Source organism: Homarus americanus, unplaced genomic scaffold, assembly GCF_018991925.1.
Source record: "Homarus americanus isolate GMGI-L3 unplaced genomic scaffold, GMGI_Hamer_2.0 scaffold18547, whole genome shotgun sequence".
NCBI classification, from domain to species: domain Eukaryota; kingdom Metazoa; phylum Arthropoda; class Malacostraca; order Decapoda; family Nephropidae; genus Homarus; species Homarus americanus.
The window spans coordinates 391,162-410,871 of NW_024725521.1; the positions used below are offsets into that span (position 1 = coordinate 391,162).

A 19,710-nucleotide genomic window follows, 5' to 3' on the forward strand; every position below is an offset into this window, starting at 1 on the left:
AAATGGAGGGACTATGTTTTCATCCTGGAATCTGTGTCTGTGTTGGGGTCTCATTTGGACAGTGTTAGATCCATTTGTCTTGATTTTATTTCTCGTTTAAGAATATTAATTTATGCTATATGTATAGGGCACTTGGATGTTCTTTTGACAACTGATATTGCTTGTTCATACCTGAAAGTCTTAAATAGCATAAAAAATTCTACCATAATCTATGGGACAATGGCTTATATAATCTGAGGCATTTCTATCCCTGAAGAAGTGTTTCTCAGCAAAATACAGAACCTGTTTGCATATGAAATGAAAAGAAGATAATGTGAACCTGTCATACTACCACTAAATCACAGAAATTTTATTGGATATGTTCCTACTCTAATGCTTCTATTATAAACACTTATTTACACTAAAAAAAATACATCCTCTTACCTCCAACACCAGCAAAGACATCAAGAGTCTGCAGTTTGCGTGATACTGGTGGATACTCTTCAAAGCCTTGGAAGGTGTTCCTCTCACTTGAGTCATCTGAACTTTTTCCTTTGCCCTTTCCTTTGCCCTTTCCTTTGCCCTATGGGAACAGCAGCAATTAGGACATCAAACATTAATAAAAACCAGACTGCATCTATCCAATTTGAAAATATGTGATTACTAATCAGTAGAACAAAATTATTAAAATGTTCCTGACAATGGTATGTACTGTAGTATGAAAAGGCCACCTCTGATGTAATGGTCAGCATACCCACCTGGCAAGCGAGTGGTTCTGGGTTTGATCCCAAGAAAGGGTGAAACTTTGGGCAATCTTCTTTACACTGTTTACATCTGTCTACCGAGTAGTAATTGAAAATCTGGATGTTAAGTGACCGGTACAGTGGTCCCTCGGTTAACGAATGCCTTGGTTAACGAAATTTCGGTTAACAAATTACCTTCCATAAGAATCTTCAATTCGGTTAACGAAAAAAAATTTGATTAACGAAATCCTTACGAAAATCACGTTTTGTTTTGAACATCAGCTGATAAGCTGTGGAGGTATTCAGCCAATTCAGTAATCTCTTCTATGTTTACATTCGTTTCCAATGGAATAAATATCAAGAAAATTGTGCTCTTTAATATTTGTGCATTTTTATACAGTATTAAAATTATTGGTCATTCAAAAATTTAGCCATCCAAGCTCTGTCTAGTACATAAAGTTTTTCAACTATTATTTTTGGCTCGATATATGTAACTTTATTCATTTATTGAAACTCATTTACATGCACACACTGTCCTAAGGGCAAAGCTGAACTGTACAGAATGATGAACAAAATGATTACTAAAATTTTTGTCTAGTGCAAACTATAGCATGTTTACATTCAAATTAATCACTATCTTATAAGAATTCCAGCAATGTAAATTATATTCTCCCTGGTCACTTCTATGAAATTTTATCAGCAAAAAACAAAAACTCAATCTAAAGGACATAAATTGATAATTAAAAACTTCACACCTCTGTGCCAACAGTCAAACATGTCATTGTCACCCCTGCCACTCCCCCCTCCTCCCAGCAAGGCTTGTTTGGTGGTTAAACTGTACAGTAGTACGCTTTAAATTTTTATCTCATATAATATCACACTCTAAAGTTAGGAGAATATAATTTGCATTGCTGGAATCCTTGCAAGACCGCGAATAATTTGAATATAAACGTCATATATTTTGCACAAGAGATAAAAATTAATCACCTGTATCACATTACAGTAGTGATTTAAGAGTAAGAGTGTATATGTACGTAAATATATACTGTACTGTAGTGATTTAAGGGCGATTTAGGGGAATTTTAGGAGTGTTTCTGACTTTATGCATTTTTGGCTTTACTTTGTATATACTTTTCTGTGAGCTGGAACCAATTACCCAATATCCCATTGAAACAATGGTTTCAGTCAACGAAATTTTCGGTTAACGAACGACCCTCTGGAACGAATTGAGTTTGTTAACCGAGGGACCACTGTATATCATGCAATGTGGTAATGGTTAGATGTATGCCAATACCAAAATTCTGGCCGATACTGATAGTACTCATATTTGTCCAACAACAATTAATAGTCAATGAAAAAAAGCTTGCTGTCATTTAAGGAATAAATCCATGTTTTTTTTTCTTTTAACTTATGCACTAGAGCAATAAACATACCTTGCCTATGCCTCCCATTGCCTGAGCTCTAGCTGGAGGTTCTGTAAATGACTTCTCCTTTGCATTATATGCCTGTGCAAAGAAGAACCTATTTGGCCCTTCATTCATGTGGTCATCTACTGTCTTGTTTCCTAGATTTTCCAGGTAAGACACAAAACATTTGCCAGCCACCTCACCAAAGGTTATATAAGTCTCTGTGTACAGAAATTAAAAGTGTTAAAAGTTTTGCATTAAATTTCATTGTTGAAGATAGTTAAACCATTACATAACATATACAGTAGAGTAAATGATATTGTCAGATTCAAAGGTTAAATATCCAAAACTGTATGGGAGCATCTGCAAACCCTGGATTAAAATTTCCATGACCCCACTAAATATTTTGAGGACCCAGAAGCCTAGCATAAGTTAAGGGGTCATCATGTATTTGCTTTTACATAAGATTAATACCAACTAAAAGACTGATTATTTTCTTTCAAGCCTCTCCCTCTTATAATGCAGGGTAGCTGGACAACAAATAATAACAGACAGACTCACTTCACTATTAGCCATTTATTCATTCTTACCACTGTAATAGATGCATTCTGCTATGTAGCCTTCATCAGCTAAATAAAATCAATTGAATTGTGCCAGTTAAGAAACACAACTACCACGGTGAATATGACATGCATCAGTCACATGGGTGAGCATTACCCAAGGAAAAACTGTCCTGTTGGCACCAGTCATCTATATGATAAGCATTTAAGGTTAGTCTTTGATTACCTCAGAGAGTTATGGCCCTGCCTGACATGTTCCCATCCTGAGGATTGGCATTAAGGAAAGGCATCCAACCATAAAACTTTGTTTCAAAATGTCTGATGGCAACTAGGCCACCAGAGCTGTGCCCATCCCCTGGTCTATGCAGCATTTTTTAGGCTAGTACCCAGGGACTGCAGTTGTGAACTAGAGGGGACTTTCCATTCTGATTTTACCCAACAGCTGCCATCAGGAACTGCAGCTAACCCACATATGCATGGAAAATAGCAGTAAAATGTTGATGATAATGCAAAGAAAACATTATTAGTCCCTCTTCAGTGGAGTAAGGACATTTTTGTTCTTGTTCAATATGCAACCTCTCAAAAACTGAGTACCTGACCAAAAGGTCTGATGTTTAGAGTATTCTGCAATACTACACTCAAGGTCAGTTGTTAATTTTTAAACATGAACACTCTATAATCGCTCTGCATTTTCTTGTGCATTAACAGAAACAACTTAGAACTTGAAGTGGGGAGCCTTACCTTCATCACTCCAATAAAGTTGATTTAATTCTGCCTGGTAGGAAGCACAAATACCACGGTGAGTATTCTCTGGGCGATAAAACTTGTTTACCTTAACAGAAACATCACTGGGACTCAATACTGTTCCTGAAATATGCAAGAGAACAATTAAGCTTTTGGTTGCACATGTGTCATTTGCCTCACATGTATATTCAGAAATAAAGATACCTACTGCCATACTACAGTTTATTCATTTTATGCACATCTGAGAGTAATAGAACTTGATAAATGGGGTTCTGAGAGAATATAAATCACAGCTATTTTTTCCCAAATGACAAACCAATACCAAACAACATCACAAGTCTGTCTTGAGCTCACCTACAAACAATTAAAATACAAAGAACCTCTACTCATCTTTGCTGTTACATCTACAGCTTAATTTCTCTATACTGATATTCCTTGACATACTGTACCACACCTGTCTTGTAGTCCTGTGACTTCTGAATGGTGGGTAAATAAAACTTGCCTGGCAGCATATCTTTACAGCCCCAAGACTCACTAATCCAAATGATGAGTGGCTGTTCTGTATCCACATGCACATAAAAACTTCAATCTTATCAAATAAACTTTTGCCATTTGTGTTGCAAAATCATAAAAACTGAAGTGTCTCTTATCATCCCAAAAGGCTGTGAACTATAAAATTAGCTTCAATTTCATTCCTTTATTGAATGGGGTTATCATTCCACCTGATACCCTGATACTAACTTTTTACAACTTAATATTATTATTAACAACCTTACAAACTAAATATAAAAAACAAAAGTTAGCTAAAAGTTATACAATAATTTCCTTTACCTGATAATTTTGGAGAAATGCTGAGAATTCTTGCAATTCTAAATGGTTCTGGTGTTGACTCATTGGACCCTTTCACACGATCTGATGATTTCCTATAGTATTCTGGGTACATTTCTTCATCCACATTCTTCCTCTTCTCTTCTTTTTGGGGAGGTGGAGCTGGTTTAACCTTTTGAGTAAATGAACATGACTTTCTTCTATAATGTAAGAAGACAAGTAGTCCATATGATATGAAACCTTAACAAAATAAATTAATCCCCAACATCATGCCTATGAAGTAGAGTAAGGTTTCATATTCTGGTGAAGGAAATAAACCAAACATTACTCCCTTGTGCTATTTCTAATCCCCACAACTTCACTGCCTAAATGTCTCCACATGTCAGTTTTCTATATTCAAGTCTATTACTTCACCCATACCCTCCCCCCATCCGACACTCTTAAGCCTATTCCCACTATAATGGAAGGTGGCCCGATTAGGAAATATTGTACTGTACAGACATTCTCTTCATTCACTGCTATTCATGCACTCCTACTGTTGCAACATGCATATTTCTATGGCATTTTCCCCTCCACAACTAGGAGCTTCATACAGTATTTAGTTCAATGCCATTATAATACTTCACAATCTAGTAGTACATTATTCTCCCCCACCCCACCCCCTACAAAAAAAATGTACAGTACTAAATTTAAGCATGATTGTCCCTGCTAGTAATATTACATCCTTCACTCCAGCCTTCTACTTATTCTTGGTCTTACTTCCTTGCTCCTAAAATTCAATTATGAACTTTATACTGTACTGTACTATTCAATTTAAGATTATTGATTCAAAACAACACCCACAAATAAGGACAATGTTTTAATTGAAAGCGAATCTTTCCTATTTTGCGCGAGTCAAACTGGCGCATCATTTTTAAAATTTTGCGTCCAATGTTTCTCTGGGCACGCTACACTGTCCTAAGGGCAAAGCTGTACTGTACATGCAATCAAAATAATGTACTAAATGATTACTAAAATTTTTGTCTAGTGCAAACTATAGCATGTTTATATTCAAATAAATCATTTTCTTATAAGAATTCCAGCAATGTAAATTTATTCTCCCCGGTCACTTGTGACATTTTATAAACAAAAAACAAAAAACAAAAACTCGATCTAAAGGACATAAATAAAGAAATAAATACTTCACTAGACCTTCGGTGCCAACTGTCAAACATGTCACTGTCACCCACCACCCCCATCTTCCCAGCCAGGGTTTGGTGTTTTAGGCTTAAAGTTTTTATTTTATATGTCACAGACTAAAGTTAGGAGAATATAATTTGTATTGCTGGAATCCTTGCAAGGCATCGAATAATTTGAATATAAACGTCATATATTTTGCACGCTAAAAATTTTTGGTCTTTGCAAAAAAAATTCTTAAATTAGAACTAAAATGTGTATGTCTAATGCGAGCTATAGCATGTTTATATTTAAATTAATCACTACCTTATAAGAATTCCAGCAAAGTTAATTATATTCTCCCATGTCAGTTCAGTGACATTTTATAAGAGAAAAACTTAAAGTCACTCTTAAGGACAGATAAATAAATAAGCACTAGACCTTGGCATCAACTGTCAAACATATCACCTCATCCCCCCCCCCCCCATCTTCCCAGCCAGTAAACAGACCATTTCACATCCCTTAATTTTAGCTGTGTTGATGTATGAGTGTTTGTTTTAACATAATACGATAAAAAACAATGTTTTGTTTATTCTAGGAGATTGGCTGAGGTGCATCTGGGTAGACTCAGTCTTTTTAGTATTTTGTGTTTCTCTCAAGTACCAAACTAAATTTTTCCATTGAAACAACACTTTGACTTAGTGCGAATTCGGTTTAAAACAACCTCTCTTGGAACCTATCTCGTGTTATATCAACGTTCTATTGTACTGTATCACTCAATCCACTTCTCTGCACATCACTTCTTTCATTCCCAAGTCATCTTATTTCTCTGTTATTTTCTGAATACTAATTACCCAATGCAATAATCATTTTGTTCACAAACACATCCTTTCTGTTAGTCACATGATGGCAAAGCTCTAAAAATTACTTCACTTATCAACAACACTTACCCTGAAATCAAATGCACCTGGATTCACAAAGAGGCAATCTCCAACAGCATAATCATTGCCCAAGTAACATAATGATACATAACAGTTCTAGGGAGAAGAAAGTACAGTATAAGTATCAAGTAAAATTAATTACCTAATAATATCACATAAAAATGGTCAAATACAAGAAAACATATAATTAATGGGAGAAACATTAAAAATAATACAAAATCAAAGGTGGCAATACCCTATTTCCTTTCTTTTTTTGCAAACTCAAGAAAACTGTGTTGAGTGATTGAGAGGAAGGAAATGAGGATAAATCATACAGCAGAGGTTACATATTACTCTAATATGGCCAAGAGCTGACAACTGACCACTGTTTGCAAGGATATTGTTTGGAGGACCATAATTATATACAGTATATTAAAATCTTCATCAGCACAGCCCATCAGGCATTGTGTAGAGAGATGAATCGATGGCTCCCAGGTTAAATTGTCAGAAGAAACTAACTGAATATCTAGTGTCACTACTCAGGGGGTTGTGGAGGTTACAAAAGAAAAACAACGATGAAGACCGAGAAAAATAATGAAAATAACTACTTCGAAGTACTGTACCTGATCCTGTGCAGCCTCACTCTCCACCTTTTTACCCATTACACACATTTCTCGCAGCTCTGCTTTTTTTATTCGAGCACAAGAAACGCAGTAGCGGTGCTTGACGCTCTCCTTGGGTATCTGTTAATATTTCATTTATCAGTATCAATAATATTCATATTAATGTTTTTGGTTCTTAAACTTAAGCATGAAGGTATTATCAATTCATTAATGTACTAAATAATATGGTTTTGCAAATGATTTTAAGACATTTTTACTTTAAATTTCTCACTGCTGAACTCGTGTGAAAAAATATACTGTACAGTACTCAGGGGTGGATCCAGTAATATCAGAAAGGAGGGGGGGGGGTGCCGTAAGGCCCTACCCCAGATTTTTCTTTTTTAATTCTGAGCAATATCATGGGCATTTTGAGGCCAGGGGCACTTGACATTAGGAGATATTCTGAGGTCAAATAAGTACTTGTTACTTTACAAAAATGCCTAAGTACAATATACTGCATTAAAGAAAAAGTATTGGAATTTTAAGATGAAAAATAAGGGAAGGGGAGGGGAGGGGCCCAACCCCCCCCCCCCCTTACTCAATATTTAACTAGTGAATCTTAAGAGGAATTTGAGTGATATGGAATACTATGGTGGTGGTGGTGAGGTAGCTCTTACTAGTCATATGTCCACCCATGGGATAAGAGTTTCTTTTAATCCCCCTGATCTCTGAACTATTAAGGTGTGAATCATGAATTTAAGGTAATCTTTTTCCTTTTTTTTTACTCCTGTTTTTACACTGTTCTCAAAGGGTTAATACATAACACATCATTCCATTTATTGGTACATCCACTCCCAGATACCTGAAACACTCCACTTTCTCCCTACTACATGTTGACTTATTTCTCTCTCCATCCTCACTTTTTCATCACATCACCCCTTTCTTCATTATCCTGTTTTGGTTATATTTTTGATGATTGCATTATCAGTATAGAAAATTGCATAAGTAACACTAAAATATCAGGTCTAGTAAGACTTGACTGGCAAAGGGTACTTTCACGAGTAACCAGAATTCTCCCAACCAATTAATCTAATTCACGGAGGCTTTATAAAGCTGCCAATAACATATGCACATAGTTGAATATGATATGCAATTTTGAATTTCAAATTATATATACAAACATCTTCATCTGTTGGAATATCTTCAATGCGGCCATACTGGGGGTGGTACATCTTCTGATACCAATACTGACTGCCATCATCCGTCTTCACTGGGTAGTACACCTCTGGGTCTGTCACTCCTCCTAGATCTTTCCAATTGGATGGTGGTTCATAATAAACCACTGTGACCTTTAAAGTAAAAGACACTTGAAATAAATTCATCCCTTGATTGGTCAAAGTATTTTATGTAGTACAGTACGAGTAGTTAAATACTACCTTATTTTTTCTGGGGTGTCATTCATGGTACAAAAAATTTTGCAGCAAAAATTACCTGTACAGCATTACAAAATAAAAATAAAACTTATAAATTTGGAAACTGGAAACTGATGGTTTTTTGTATTATACACTCGCAACAAAAAGTATCGGTGCATACTGTAGTGTGAACAATTTGAGACCAGTCACGATAGGTATTGGGAAAGGCGAGTTGTTCCAGCTGTATGTTGGCAGCCCTGATTGTCAGCCATATGGCAACACCTAGTAGAGGGGAGGGGGGGTTATGAGGATACACTTACCAACCTTTCCGACATATCACAGTGTATACGTATCGTTTCGGAACTCGTCGATCTCACCCTGCACTCATAATTTTTGGTGCGAGTGTACATACCACCTTAAAACTTTTCCTTATTTTTTCTAAACAAATACCTATCATAATTATACTGTGAAAAGAATAGAATGGAAATAATGACATCCAGCGGATGATTGCATACATTACTCAATACTTCTGCAGTCAATAAGGTAACAGAAGAGATGAAAAGTATGTAAAATTAAGGGGTAAACTGCATATGCTGTAAATTAATACAGTATGTTATACATAAAAGTGAATCAATACACACCTTTTTCATAATAGAATCTAGAAGAGTATCTTCACAGTCATCACTAATGAAGAGTTCTAAGGGGTCAGCAGTTTCACCAAGAATTGTGTCACTCCCTCTACAGTACCAGTCAGCATGGAAGTACTTTTCTCCACTTCCATTCTCCCACATGTGGTTGATGCGAGCTATGAATACTGGGATCTTTGAGTCATCTGGTTCAACCATAACGTTGTCATTAATGTGGAATTCCTCATCCTCAATCATCACTGACTTGTAATAAGTTCTCTTCCCCTCTTTGATGATGGGATCCCCAATCCAAGATATGCGATGTGTGTGTTTTCGTATACGATGTAACTTGGGTTTAGATGGCGTTACTTCTCCAAGTGTAATACCATCAAGATCCTCATGGTCATCATCATCATCAGCTTCTGCCACAACCATGTTTGGACATCTGCGTTCCTTGCAGCACTGTTTTGACTTCCCAGATCCACCAAACTTTACCAGGTCCTTACAATTAATACATTGTCCACAGTCTTGTTTTTGGCAAGCTTCACAAACACCACATCGTAGTCTTCGGTGAGCAGGTAGATTCACTGTATCAGTTTCAATTTGCCCGGAGAAAAAGGATTCAAACAAGTTTTTTACTAGTGGTGTAGTGGTTGCTTTGGTCCATTTTGGCATTTTAACAACTTTGAGTTTTGGACCAGTACGTCTTAAGGCTCGCCTCTTGCCTAAAATAACACCAGATAATCTGATGAGTGATCGAACACAAGATGAGGCTATCAACATGTTGTCTCCTTCTTCATCTCCAGCGGAGTCAAAATTGTGAACCTGAATAAATAAATAAATAAATAAATAAATAAATAAATAAATAAATAAATAAATAAATAAATAAATAAATAAATAAATAAATAAATAAATAAATAAATAAATAAATAAATAAATAAATAAATAAATAAATATAATATATATATATATATATATATATATATATATATATATATATATATATATATATATATATATATATATATATATATATATATATATATATATATATATATATATATATATATATATATATATCTGTACGATTCATTTCTTGGTCAGTGAGGAGGACTGGGTTCCTTCCTTATACTGTACACTAACCCCTATACACCCAGCAATGAAATGAGTACACAATCAGGTGCACTTGCCAAGAGTGGGATAACCCCTGCATAGACTAGCAATCTAGCATGCTACCAAGAAGGTTGGGTAATCCTCCTGCTTGACCAACCAGGATTATAGCAGGAAAAGGACTGCCTGTATTTGTAGTGCTCACTTATAACACAATCCATTATACCTCATATAATGCCTGTCCTACAATCAAATTAAAATGGATAAAAAAAATTGCTGATATCACATCAGCAACAAAAGATTTCCTTTTACAGTTTAAGAAAAAATCTCACTCTAGATGATTTTGGTACACAATAATATCCAATTGAAAGCTCAGGTTGCATTCCTAGAGATGAAACTTTATTGCACATATTTTGCCTTACCTGATCACAAATGAATTGTGCATGTCTTAGTAGTGTATCTTCAGATAAAACAGATATGCCACTTGGGGGCACAGTTGTCTCCAGCTTGTTCAACAAATCTTCATAGGAAGCATCATCGTTGCTAGCCAAAAACTCAATCACAACTTTGCTAAGATAAATCTTCTCCCGCACAGCATCAACAAACGGGGCAAAGACATCACTTGGATTCATGAGGATGTATTCCGCATAAGCAGTAGAGAATCCTATCAAGGCTTTTTCACCTGCAAGAGTATTTGGTGATTAAGACTTGTCCAAGCACTTTGTTTACATGATGTTTATTTATAAAAATAAAAGTAAATCTAGTTTCCTTAGGTGTGTCTGAATGACTGGACAGTATGTCATGAAGTGGTTATGAGAATTAATGTTCTACTGGTGGGTGATGCCACAGGAGGAGAAACCCAAAACATCTTAAAATACTGTACATGTACTATAAAACACTGATGTGCTGTACACAATGATTATTAGACAATTGTACAGTTAGTAAGTGAAATACATGCAGTAGTACAGTACAGTAATAGTTTTATACCTGTACTGTACTTAAAGAGAAGCAGGACAAGATTTGAAATAAAGTGAACAATATGAAATGCTAAGGCAACATCATTAATAATTATACTACCCTAGTAATACAAGGACTGATAAATTCTCTATGAAGAGAGAAATCAAAATCCCACCCCAGACCCCTGATGAATGTGTCATCCCAAATTCTCACCTTGTTAGCATGGTGCCAACAGTGTGGTCACAGATGCCTTTAGCCACTACAGTACCAGCATCAGGGCTAGTGTGCTCTGTGATCTTTATTAAATATTGAATTTATTTTGCTTTCATGAAGCCTTCAAACAACCACAAAAATTATAGAACTAAGTTTAATACAGTAGAACGTCGATAGGTTCCAAGAGAGGTTGCTTTAAACCGAATTCGCATTAAATCGAAATGTTGTTTCAACGGAATAATTTAGTTTGCTACTTGAGAGAAACACAAAATACTAAAAAGACTGACAGTCTACCCAGATGCACCTCAGCCCGTCTCCTAGAATAAACAAAACCTTGTTTATGGGACGTGAAATGATCTGTTCACTAGCGATCAGCTGACGGGAAGATGGGGGGGGGGGAGGTGAGGTGATATGTTTGACAGTTGATGCCAAGGTCTAGTGCTTATTTATTTATCTGACCTTAAGAGTGACTAAGCTTTTATCTTATAAAATGTCACTGAACTAACATGCTCTAATTAATTTTATTACAAAGGGCTAAATTTTTTATCTCTTGTGCAAAAAATATGATATTTATATTCAAATTATATTCTCCAAACTTTAGTCTGTGATATTAAATAAGATAAAAACTGTAAGCCTATAACCACCAAACCCTGGCTGGGAAGATGGGAGGGAGGAGGGGAGGGAAGGAGGGGAGGGGGGGACGGGAGGGAGGTGACAGTGACATGTTTGACAATTGGCGCCGAAGATCTAGTGAAGTATTTATTTGTCTATTTATGTCCTTTAGATTGAGATTTTTTTTGTTTATAAAATGTCACACAAGTGACCGGGGAGAATATAACTTACATTGTTGGAATTCTTATAAGATGTGATTAATTTGAATATAAACATGCTATACAGTAATTTGCACTAGACAAAAAATTTTGTAATCATTAAGTACATTATTTGGAGTACATGTAGAGTACAGCTTTGCCCCTAGGACAGTGTAGCGTGCCCAGAGAAACATTAGGTGTGAATTTTAAAAATTGATGCGCCAGATTGACTCGTGCAAAATAGGAAAGATTAGCTTTAAATTAAAACATTGTCCTAAATTGTGGGCGTCGCTTTAAATCAATAATCTTAAATTGAATCGCTTTAAATCAACGTTCTACTGTAGTGCTAAAAGAAAACAAAGTGATGAATATAAAAAAATAAAAGTGGAAATTGTGTGAAAGCTGGAACAAGGGCAGTCTATGAGGAACTGTAGCCTCCAAACTCGTCACAGCAACATAGCGCCTCGGTAATGGAGCACCTGCACTACACTCCCCCCTCCCGCTAAGCCTACTAACTTTTGCACAGAAAGAAATGTTTACTCCCTTTATGTTTTTGACCTTACGATTGTTATTTCTTTTACTTTTTCAGCACATTATGTATGAAGGAATGTGTGCATGTAACTGAATAAAAAAAAATTAAGAAAGTTAAGTACAGTATATCCACACGAAATTAATTATAAGAGCAAGGAAGAAATGAAAAGAGAAACCTTCAAGAATTCATGACCATATGAGTAAGAAAAAGATACATGGCAAAAAATACTAAAATTTGGGTAGAAGGTAATAGGAAATAAATTTATTATGACATTGTATCAATGTAAAAGAACACATGCTAGACAATAATCACTATACAGTAGGTACTGCATATACATCTTTTATCACCAATATTTTCTAAAAACAATGATTGCCTCACCTCCATCAAAGCCAGAAATCCACCATTCATTGATGGGACCCAATTCTTTTGCGGGAATTCCACCGTCAACTGATGGATCCTCATCATATATGGGTTTAACATAACCAGAGAAGTAGAGCAGAACATTGCGCTCAATAAGACCTCCATCAAATGGACAAAGGTGACCTTTTTTGTCATACACACTGCATAATAAGAAATTCATTAGTCTTTTAAGCTTGAAAATTTATTTCACAGACATCAGCAAAATTTATTTTTTTTTAGAGAGTTTACCAATTTACATATCATGCAAATTAAATTCCTTATCAAATAACAGTAGCCTCAGGTTATTTTGCACTTTTTTTTTCAATATTTTTATTTTGCAGTTACCTTAGTTACTGCCATTTTCCTATATTGTACATTGCCAGTCAATGACATCACATTTAGTCTATTGTAAGAAATAAAACAATAGATTAATGAAGAAAGCTTGATTAAAATATCATATCTTGATAACCACAATGTTTTTATCATCTACACTCTATGTTGTGGGTAGTAACTGTTTGGATGCCATTCTGAACAGCTAAACATATGTACAGCCAAGCACTGACACAATAGCTCCAATGTTTACATCTTGGATGGAGTTAATTTCATCCATGTGGCTTTTCATTAGATAAGAATACATTTACCTTACAAAGGAAAATTTCCTCAATTTGCTGGTTAACCTGCATAACTGTCATCCAGTAGAATACAGTATTACCACTGAATCTATGTGTCATTGGGTCTGTCAGAGGCAACAAGGATGTTTTTTATTTTTTGTTGTTGTACAATTCTCTTTTTTTTTTCCAAGGTGCACCAGAAGATAGTACATTTCTTGGTTGTGTTTAGTAAGCAAATAACCCATTAAAATTTTGGGGGAAGAATTTCTGGGGGCTTCCAATCCCTAACCCTTTATTTTTTATTGAATTACATGCATCTTTATTTCGCAATTTCTTAATTTGCAAATGTTCTTGGTCCCTATCTTACGAAATAACTCGAGGCTACTGTATAATGAAAACTAAAGTTCTTTCTTCACACTGGCCAAAAAAAAAAAAAAAAATGTATCTTCTACTTACTTAAAACCAGTGATCTTATGCTGTGGCCTTTCATCATATTCATTAATAGTTTCTTCCTCTCCAGTAAAAAGTGAGAGCTTGGGGTTAGTGAGTGCAATAAATTCTTCCACTGCACCTTCTGGGTGTCCCGGGAAGAGGAGAAGGTCAGGACTATCTAGGTGCTGCCGACACACTTCACAACGACTCCACAAACCTTCAGCGGGCTGGGGAATGCTGGCACAGGAAGAGAAATATATTTAATACATTTCATGTCTCTACAACTTACATGAACTATTTTATTTCAATCTTAATTACTTTTCCGATATAACAGAACATGGTATATCAGACAAACTCACTTTTGCTTGTATGGTGGCAAAGGAAACACATAACCGAGATGTCAGGACTAAGGTTGTCTCTCTGACCCTGTTTCTTTTGCTAACATACAACCACTTGTCCAGAAGAATACTACACAAACTCATTTGGGCTACTAATGCTTATACAGTATAGCCTAGTCATCTGGAAACTGCTTTTAATACTAGAGCACATCCCTGTAAATCCATGAGTGTAAATTAGGAGATTAAATTGAGAAAGTTTGATACCTGTCAACACTAGTCAACAAACAAAACAAAATAAGGATTTTTTTTTTCCTATACCCTAACCTTTGTGGTTGGTCTTCAACGTTCTGTTTAATTCCAACTTTCTGCCTTTTCTCATCAGGTTCATCTACTTCTGTTGGTTCTTTTACTTCTTCCATTATATTAGGTTGCTCACACTTGCGCTTACTGTTAATAGATGAAAACAAGTCAGCTACAGACTTCTGTGTACCTCTCCCATTCTGGGAACTTCGCCTTCGAGTCTGAGAACCTCCTGCAAATGCATTGTTTAGAGTAAGATGACAAAAATTAAATAATGAACTCCTCGTGATGTAATTGAATAATCTTGCATACCTACTGTATATTATTCTAAATTAATACACACAACAGGTTAAAAAAAAAGTAGTATTTCTGTCATGAATTACAGTACATTACTATGATGAAAAGTGCTATAGCAAAATGGTGTGTTTTGACCCACTCACACTGACCCTATTGTGACCCAGGAGCCCTCCCTCCCCGAATACATATAATTTTGCAAAGATATCGTTGCTAATTGAAGAATGCAACAAAAATTTCCCTCACCAACATCTTTGTATCGTTCTGTCAGTTTTTACTCAGTTGACTTAGTATAAACAACATCAGTACAGTACTTGAATCTCAGTCCCATTGTGTTCTATCATGCTGTGAATAGTGGTTGATCTTCATATTCAGCATCAACTACGGCATATCTGGATTTTTCCTTCCAATTGTTCAATACTGTACTTATATAAAGCATAGTAAACAAGGTGAACTCACCCACTTCTCCAGGTAAGATAAATAAATTTATTGCTTGGAGGTTACAGGTTAAATCTTTTAAAAATAATGTTTAAAATTACAGTACAAAATGCTTTTTTCACTAAAACTGCATATACTGTATATACAGTACACTAAAAATGTTTTACTGTTTGAGTCATTGCTTAATAACATCACAAATACTTTTTCTATTCTACAAAAGAAAAAACTTAAAAACCCAATCCCTATTCCTTTTTACAGGGGGTCCCTGGGTTATGAACGGATTCTGTTCTTGAGGACGTTCTTAAGTCGTATTTGTACTTACAGAACAATGCTTAAAATCCCACTATATCATAGCCAAGGTCCTTATATACATCTAAAATCACCTAATTTAAGACTAAAGAAGAAATAGAATGATAAATACAAAATGAAAGTAAAAAATAAGTCATCAGGTAAATAAAATACTGTGAATTTCAAGTTTAATCCGCTTGTATCGGCAGGCATTCGTAAGTCAGGGGCCCCCTGTACAGTACATTATTTAAGGGAAAGACTGTCCTGCTTTATGTCACAGCGATGTAAACGTTCTTATGATTCCTATCCCCCTGTGATTACATGTTTTCGTATGGGGAAAAAAATCTCCTGCTTAAAGGCGTTTCGCTTTAAGTCATGCAAATTAGTTACCGAACCCTGATTTATTTCAGGGACCCCTTATACTAACACTTACTGTCAAATCTTCCTCACATATTGTATAAAACATCTAAGATGGCCAAACTCACACACCAGCCAAAGGTGCCCACAATAACATACATATGAATCTAGTGCATTGTATTGCTGTTTTATATATCACTGTTATTCCTGTTTCCAGCAAAAACAAAGCAAATCAACTGAATGGCTTTCAGCTCAACTCAAGTAATGAGACAAGAAAATGAAAAAATGAAACAGAGAACCCAACTGCAACATGTGAGTAGGAGAGAGTGGAGAAAGAAGGAATGGTGATAGTGGACTTCCCTACTTGTAACTGTAAGGCAAATAGTGACAAACATGGTATTCACTCCCAGTCAATCTTACTTTTTGCACTGTCACTATGTTGAAATGCCCTGTAATTTGAGTTTTTCCCCACCTAGTTATTATATATCATATTTGTATCACTTATGTTACTTGTATATTATTTGTGAATCAAAAGCCTTCTGGCTGCCATGCTCTTTCAATAAACCATTAATTATTATTATTATTTATTATTATCACCTTATGGGTGGCGAGAGATTGCCACAACACTTTTACAGTATTTTCATCTCATTCCATGCATAGACTATTCAAAAAAGAAGCAAATGTCGACAGTGAAGACACAGAGTACAGGAAAAAATGGGGCAAACCATATTCTGTGCTGTACACTAGGCCCATAGTCAATGGTTGAGAACAGCACTCCAAGAGCACAAGTCTCCTATGTCCTAAATACCTTTTCTTTCCTACAGCTTACAGATCAGACAAGGGTGTCCTTTCTTCATTTGATGCAATAATCCATGATAAATATCCCTTAATCTTTGTTACATTTCAACACTTTAAAAGATTTAGGGCACACCATCCGATAAAAATTCTCAAGCATGCCATTTCTTTTACATCTAAGGTTTGTACATGTTCATACAAATATGCTGGCTCAATGATTCCACTGCAGATCAATCAATTGTCACAAACAGAATATAGAAAAATAAATCCCCGGTACTTGTACTGTAAAAAATGTGGTTGTCCTACCAGTGATCTTTGTCTTCATTTGCATGGATGGGCTCGTATCTTCTTCCATATCTTCAACCTCCCATTTCTTTTCTAATTCCTTCATGGGGCTCGATTCTTGTTCAACTCTGTTGTTTGTTTTACTCGTTTCTCCTCCATGATTCTCAACTCCACAGACAGGTTTTGCCTCATCACCATTCTCAACATTTTTGTAATTTTCTTTATTAGCAAACACAGAAAGCGTTTCCTTCAGAGAAGTTGAGCCATTTGATTTTGTATGTGTTTTGCCAGTGATCATCTCATCACTTGCTGCTGCTAACTTTAAAAACGACTCGAGTACTTTCTCCAATTTTTTGAAGAATCCTTTCTGGTGAAATAAGAATCTACCATTAAGTTTGTCTTATTGCTGCATTACACTTGTTAAAGTAAATAATGAAATTAAGCAATGATGACCCTGACACCACATCCTTTTAAAACAGAAAATATACATACAAGGATGAAAAGCTAAAAGGCAAGATAACCTCTTCAAATTGTGAAAGACATGACAAACAATACATTGGAAAAGTTTTGGGATACAGTACCGTGTTTGTAGCAACTGAAGCATGTTACAAGAAAATGAGAATGTTATAACTATACCAGGTATGGTACATACAGGTATATTTCTACAGTACAGTATATCATGGAATGAGAATATAAATGTGAAGATAGCATAAAAAGCAGATCCATTGAGCTCAAAGATATGGCAATATTTCAATGGGAATTATTGCCTAGAAAACCAAACACTGTAGGTCAAGGTGAGCCCAAGCAAGTGTGATACCAATGCTCATTTAACCACCTGCTCTCCAATGTCCATGAGAGAAACTTTTGTTTCTACCCTCCCTTTTCAGAGCAACAGCTGAAATGGGGAGGTATAGTAATCGATTGGGTTAATACAGTACCTGGTATTCGTTTTCATCCCAATAGGTTAAGGTTAGGTTAGGTTATGAATGGCTCATTTCCGCAAGAAACGAATGTCAGAATCAATTAACAAATTTAAAAATACATTAGAAAAATAATATCTCATACCAATTGGAAAAATTGTGATAAAAACGAATTTTGACCATCAATTGAATGGTCCCAGATACCAGTATGTGGTCTTCCATCTAATGCTCAGTGGGCACACTATACTCAAGCCATCAAGTAAAGAGTAACTGGCACATTCAATTGCAATCAAGAAAATATATTGTGTGTAAGCCACTATAAACATAATTTAGATAAATTGACTTGTTTATAAGAAAAATTATAATACTGTACAACAATTAAATAGAAACAAACTAATGTACAAGAGATGTCTAACCTCAGTAATGTCTCCCTCACTGAGTTCATTTTCCAACTGTGAAATGCTCTCCTGATCAGTTTCCATCAAATGACTGCTAAGCAGTAACCGCAGTCGCTTGGCATAACCTTTTTGTGTAAGTTCTTCCTCCTTGTACATTCCCTGAAGTTCGTGAATTCTGAAATATTTATAATATGTGAACGGCCTGGTCAATGACGAGCTATTGTACTATTACACTTCAGTAACTGCCTAATGAAGGGTTGCAGTAGCCAGGAGCACATAGCATTCACCTCCTGCCCTGGTTCGCACCCAAGGCATTCCCAGCTCACCTACCTGTAAATGTGACTTAAGTGACGAGTTACAACCAAAATAGCTTCAACCTGGAACAAATACTCAACACTTTTAACTAATACGTAATACATAATATGTTCATGAACTCTGAAGTCAAGGTTGATTTGGTGAAATGCTGACTCCAGAGTAGGAATCAAGAGTGAATTATTTCCAGTAATCAGGATCGACTGTAACAAAACCTAATATCCACTGAAAACTAAACTCAACTCACTTTTCACGAACATCTTCTGGTATCGTGTGTGCTTCTGCTACACCTGGCATGGTAAAAATGTTGAAACAATCAATAAAAATCACTCAACATCCGATAATAGGAACCACTTGAACCTTCAGAATGTTTTGGCGGTAAACACGGCGCTGCTTGTTCCTCCCGCCAACACCATACTAAGACCTCCCACTCCTAAAACTCGAAAAAAATTAATTAACAAAACCTACAGGAAGAGCCAAAGGTAATAAAAAAAAACACATTTAAAAATTACATGACTTGCTTCTAAATTTGTTTTTCGTCGATATTTTACATTTTCAGGGATGAAATATAAATACCAAATAAATGTTCAAATCCAGGGAACTATTTTACATGTTTAAAGTTTTCTTTGTGGTTTCACACTGAAAACAAAAACTCTGATATTATACTTTAAATTACTTATCCAGGTATTTGTATAACAAAGACATGAATTTTGTGTTAATCAAGTTAAGTTTTTTTCAAGCCACAGGAATCTTTGTAACATATCATAGCGCAATATTATACCAATATAGTGTAATTTAAATCACCGTATAATCATTAAAGTATGTCAAGATAGGTTGCGGTATAATTTTTAAGAAGGAATTTTATTTTTTAAAGCAATGTTCTTGATATATTTTTAACAATGCCTTGTGTTGGGCTACTAGTGCTGCCATCTGTCAGAGTGATGTTG

The 19,710-nt window shown here is 35.5% G+C and overlaps 1 protein-coding gene across 3 annotated transcripts in view; it reads right to left on the reverse strand.

Moving 5' to 3' along the window:
- The window catches only part of LOC121865192 (DNA (cytosine-5)-methyltransferase PliMCI-like), a 37,702-nt gene extending 18,461 nt beyond the window's left edge, over positions 1-19,241 (reverse strand). Inside the window, exons 1-15 of one of the 3 annotated variants that reach the window (XM_042364506.1) lie at positions 19,011-19,212; positions 18,470-18,626; positions 17,155-17,500; positions 14,701-14,908; positions 14,063-14,275; positions 12,975-13,156; positions 10,508-10,767; positions 8,991-9,800; positions 8,119-8,286; positions 6,959-7,078; positions 6,366-6,452; positions 4,264-4,432; positions 3,430-3,555; positions 2,156-2,349; positions 424-562 (exon numbers count right to left, since the gene is read on the reverse strand). In XM_042364506.1, the coding sequence (XP_042220440.1) occupies positions 424-562; positions 2,156-2,349; positions 3,430-3,555; positions 4,264-4,432; positions 6,366-6,452; positions 6,959-7,078; positions 8,119-8,286; positions 8,991-9,800; positions 10,508-10,767; positions 12,975-13,156; positions 14,063-14,275; positions 14,701-14,908; positions 17,155-17,500; positions 18,470-18,626; positions 19,011-19,060 (3,229 nt within the window). In that variant the 5' untranslated portion in view covers positions 19,061-19,212. Of the gene's footprint in view, positions 1-423; positions 563-2,155; positions 2,350-3,429; positions 3,556-4,263; positions 4,433-6,365; positions 6,453-6,958; positions 7,079-8,118; positions 8,287-8,990; positions 9,801-10,507; positions 10,768-12,974; positions 13,157-14,062; positions 14,276-14,700; positions 14,909-17,154; positions 17,501-18,469; positions 18,627-19,010 lie in introns of all 3 variants that reach the window. The other 2 variants (XM_042364508.1, XM_042364507.1) reach the window with 2 other exon arrangements.
- Positions 19,242-19,710: the final 469 nt, after the last annotated feature.